General features: G+C 39.0%; 1 protein-coding gene across 1 annotated transcript in view; it reads right to left on the reverse strand.

The window, feature by feature from the left end:
- Positions 1-5,000, reverse strand: part of LOC139419404 (calcium/calmodulin-dependent protein kinase kinase 1-like) — a 112,097-nt gene that overhangs the window by 72,081 nt on the left and 35,016 nt on the right. Inside the window, exon 5 of the mRNA XM_071169351.1 lies at positions 2,516-2,652. Within this exon, the coding sequence (XP_071025452.1) occupies positions 2,516-2,652 (137 nt within the window). The remainder of the gene's footprint in view (positions 1-2,515; positions 2,653-5,000) is intronic.

The following is a 5,000-nucleotide window of genomic DNA, read 5'->3' on the forward strand; positions in this document are numbered from 1 at the left end:
TTTTGGCAAACTCCAAGCGTGCTCATGTACCTTTTACTGAGGAGTGGCTTCCGTCTGGCCACTCCACCATAAAGGACCGATTGGTGGAGTGCTGCAGAGAAGGTTGTCCTTCTGGAAGGTTATCCCATCTCCACAGAGGAACTCTGGAACTCTGTCAGAGTGACCATCGGGTTCTTGGTCACCTCCCTGACCAAGGCCCTTCTCCCCCGATTTCTCAGTTTGACAAACTAATACCATTTGAGAATGATGGGGGCCACTATGTTCTTGGGGACCTTCAATGCAGCAGAAATGTTTAAGTACCATTCCCCAGATCGGTGCCTTGACACAGTCCTGTCTCGGAGCTCTACAGACAATTCCTTCGACCTCATGGCTTTGTTTTTGCTCTGACATGCACTGTCAACTGTAGGACCTTATATAGACAGGTGTATGCCTTTCCAAATCATGTCCAATCAATTTAATTTACAACAGGTGGACTCCAATCAAGTTGTAGAAATATCTCAAGGATGACCAATGGAAACAGGATGCACCTGAGCTCAATTTCAAGTCTCATAGCGCTACACACGGTGTAGTGCACAGAATACTCCTGTAAATAAGGTATGTCTGTTTCTTGTGTTTACAAAAAAATATATATCTTTGTCACTATTGGGTATTGTGATGTCATTATGGGGTATTGTGATGTCATGATGGGGTATTGTGATGTCATTATGGGGTATTGTGTGTAGATTGCTGATCTTTTTATTTTATTTAATCAATTTTAGAACAAGGCTGTAACATAAAAAAAGTGGAAAAAGTCAAGGGGTCTGAATACTTTCCTAAAGCACTGTGTGTATAGGGAATATATATATATACTGTGTATATATAGGGAATATATATATATATACTGTGTATATATAGGGAATATATATATACTGTGTATATAGGGAATATATATATATATACTGTGTATATATAGGGAATATATATATACTGTGTGTATAGGGAATATATATATATATACTGTGTATATATAGGGAATATATATATATATACCGTGTATATATAGGGAATATATATATACTGTGTATATAGGGAATATATATATATATATATACTGTGTATATATAGGGAATATATATATATATATATATATATATATACTGTGTATATATAGGGAATATATATATACTGTATATTAAGGGAATATATATATATACTGTGAATATAGGGATATATATATACTGTGTATATATAGGGAAGATATGTATATATATATATATATATACTGTGTATATAGGGAATATATATATATATATATACTGTGTATATATAGGGTATATATATATATATATATACTGTGCATATATAGCGTATATAAATCAAATCAAATCAAATTTTATTTGTCACAGACACATGGTTAGCAGATGTTAATGCGAGTGTAGCGAAATGCTTGTGCTTCTAGTTCCGACAATGCAGTAATAACAAGTAATCTAACTATATATATATATATATATACTGTGTATATATAGGGTATATATATATATACTGTGTATATAGGGTATATATATATATATACTGTGTATATATAGGGTATATATATATATACTGTGTATATATAGGGTATATATATATATATACTGTGTATATATAGGGTATATATATATATACTGTGTATATAGGGTATATATATATACTGTGTATATATAGGGTATATATATATATACTGTGTATATATAGGGTATATATATATATATATATATATATATATATATATACTGTGTATATATAGGGTATATATATATATACTGTGTATATATAGGGTATATATATATATATACTGTGTATATAGGGAATATATGTATATATATACTGTGTATATAGGGAATATATATATACTGTGTATATATAGGGTATATATATACTGTGTATATATAGGGAATAGAGTTTAGAACACAGGTTGTTCATGCTGTGTATTATGTGGAGGTATGATGAGGTTAGCAGCATCGAGGCTTAGCATGCAACCCAAATAGCTCCCTATTCCCTTTCATCTGTCTCCTCTCCAAATAAGCATCGCTCCTTCAGCCTTCCCCTCAATATATGACACTGTGTGGTAAATGAAAAGCCTGTAGCTGATGTCTGGTAAATGGACATTCTTTGTAGTTCTGTTGTCGTGGCAGCATGTCTAATGATTTCTACAGTAACAACTGTCAATGAAAGTGTTGTCTTGCTGGGTGAAGCTTAAAATGCATATTTGTCATGGCCTCCTAGGTCAATTAAATTGCTTTAAGATTCCACTTCACATTCTCCTTGCTCGTTTCTTTACTAGAGACAGACACCGTGAAACAGACTCTACTCTCACTTCTTTGACCTTATGTTTCAGCTTACCTAGTGAACTACCTGTGCTAAATAAATAACAATGAAATGAAATATTGTTTCTTTACCGGGTACAAACACAGACGTTGGGCAGACACAGTGAAAGACTGACACTTGGCCTATGGTTTCTTGATCAGAGACACAGTGAGGTAGGCTCTCCTCTCACCTCCACCAGTTTGACTATGTTGAGATGGTCCAGCTTCTTGAGGATGGCGATCTCCTGGTACACCCTCTCCAGGGGGCCTAGGACTTTGGGCTGCTCCCCCTGGACTGCAGCCTTGGGACCTCTCGGAGGGGGGCGACCTGCAGGGAACCAACAACCCCAAACCTCAATTTTAGACAATTAAATTAAATGTAATACAATTCAATCCATTTTTAGATACTTTCATTGGATTTCGACATGATGTGCGAAAAACGCTAATATCAGTCCCATGATTTGAATGGGATTTGTGCCACAAATGCTAAAATATTAGCGTTTAGAAACAGTGACAGGGAACTTTGACCAAAGCATGGATTCCTGTCCCATCTTATCCATTGGGTGAACTATTTAACTCTTTAATCTCTTTAACCCTTTACGCTCATGGAAATAGGCCTATATGGACAGAACCAAATTGAAATGTTTCTAATAGAAGAACTATAAACGGGGGCGGCAGATAGCCTAGTGGTTAGAGTGTAGAGGAGGTAGGTAGCCTAGTGGTTAGAGTGTAGAGGAGGCAGATAGCCTAGTGGTTAGAGTGTAGAGGAGGTAGGTAGCCTAGTGGTTAGAGTGTAGAAGAGGCAGATAGCCTAGTGGTTAGAGTGTAGAGGAGGTAGGTAGCCTAGTGGTTAGAGTGTAGAGGAGGCAGATAGCCTAGTGGTTAGAGTGTAGAGGAGGCAGATAGCCTAGTGGTTAGAGTGTAGAGGAGGTAGGTAGCCTAGTGGTTAGAGTGTAGAGGAGGTAGGTAGCCTAGTGGTTAGAGTGTAGAGGAGGTAGGTAGCCTAGTGGTTAGAGTGTAGAGGAGGCAGATAGCCTAGTGGTTAGAGTGTAGAGGAGGTAGGTAGCCTAGTGGTTAGAGTGTAGAGGAGGCAGATAGCCTAGTGGTTAGAGTGTAGAGGAGGCAGATAGCCTAATGGTTAGAGTGTAGAGGAGGTAGGTAGCCTAGTGGTTAGAGTGTAGAGGAGGTAGGTAGCCTAGTGGTTAGAGTGTAGAGGAGGTAGGTAGCCTAGTGGTTAGAGTGTAGAGGAGGTAGGTAGCCTAGTGGTTAGAGTGTAGAGGAGGTAGGTAGCCTAGTGGTTAGAGTGTAGAGGAGGCAGGTAGCCTAGTGGTTAGAGTGTAGAGGAGGTAGGTAGCCTAGTGGTTAGAGTGGTGGGCCAGTAACCGAAAGGTTGCTGAATCGAAGGCAGTTAACCCACGAAGGCAGTTAACCCACGAAGGCAGTTAACCCACGAAGGCAGTTAACCCACGAAGGCAGTTAACCCACGAAGGCAGTTAACCCACTGTTCCCCGGTAAGCCTTCAACATAAATAAGAATTTGTTCTTAACTGACTTGCCTAGTTAAATAATGGTTAAATATATATATATATTTTAAAAGCATAAGAAGCATATGCACGACCATGGTTAAGAAAACACTATGGACATTATGGGGAAATGATCAGACCAAAAGGTGAGGACACATCAGTTCACCTGACACAAGACTGAATCCAAAACATCACTCTGTTGAATTCATGTGAATTTGACATTTCCTGTACTTTTCACAACATATTGTCAATAATGAAATGTGAAAATACTTTGGATACATTCAGTAACATAATAAGAAGATTCAATGACATGTTGGAGTAGGTGCAATATAATACAAATCTATGACAAGGGTTTCAGTGAACGGTCTAACTGGTGTTGCTAAGTGACCAAACAGCTCTCCAAACTGTGGGTTTGAGTTAGAACTCTAACTGGCGTTGCTAAGTGACCAAACACCTCTCCAAACTGTGGGTTTCAGTGAGCGGTCTAACTGGATTTGCTAAGTGACCAAACACCTCTCCAAACGGTGGGTTTGAGTTAGAACTCTAACTGGTGTTGCTAAGTGACCAAACACCTCTCCAAACGGTGGTTTTCAGTGAACGGTCTAACTGGTGTTGCTAAGTGACCAAGCACCTCTCCAAACGGTGGGTTTCAGTGAACGGTCTAACTGGTGTTGCTAAGTGACCAAACACCTCTCCAAACTGTAGGTTTGAGATAGAACTCTAACTGGTGTTGTTAAGTGACCAGAGACCTCTCCAAACTGTGGGTTTCAGTGAGCGGTCTAACTGGTGTTGCTAAGTGACCAAACACCTCTCCAAACTGTAGGTTTGAGATAGAACTCTAACTGGTGTTGTTAAGTGACCAGAGACCTCTCCAAACTGTGGGTTTGAGATATAACTCTAACTGGTGTTGCTAAGTGACCAGACACCTCTCCAAACTGTGGGTTTGAGATAGAACTCTAACTGGTGTTGCTAAGAGACCAGACACCTCTCCGAACTGTGGGTTTGAGATAGAACTCTAACTGGTGTTGCTAAGTGACCAAACACCTCTCCAAACTGTGGGTTTGAGTGAGAGGTCTAACTGGTGTTGCTAAGTGACCAAACACCTCTCCAAACTGTGGGTTTGAGTGAGAGGTCTAACTGGTGTTGCTAAGTGA

This window comes from Oncorhynchus clarkii, chromosome 10 (genome assembly GCF_045791955.1).
Source record: "Oncorhynchus clarkii lewisi isolate Uvic-CL-2024 chromosome 10, UVic_Ocla_1.0, whole genome shotgun sequence".
NCBI classification, from domain to species: Eukaryota; Metazoa; Chordata; class Actinopteri; order Salmoniformes; family Salmonidae; genus Oncorhynchus; species Oncorhynchus clarkii.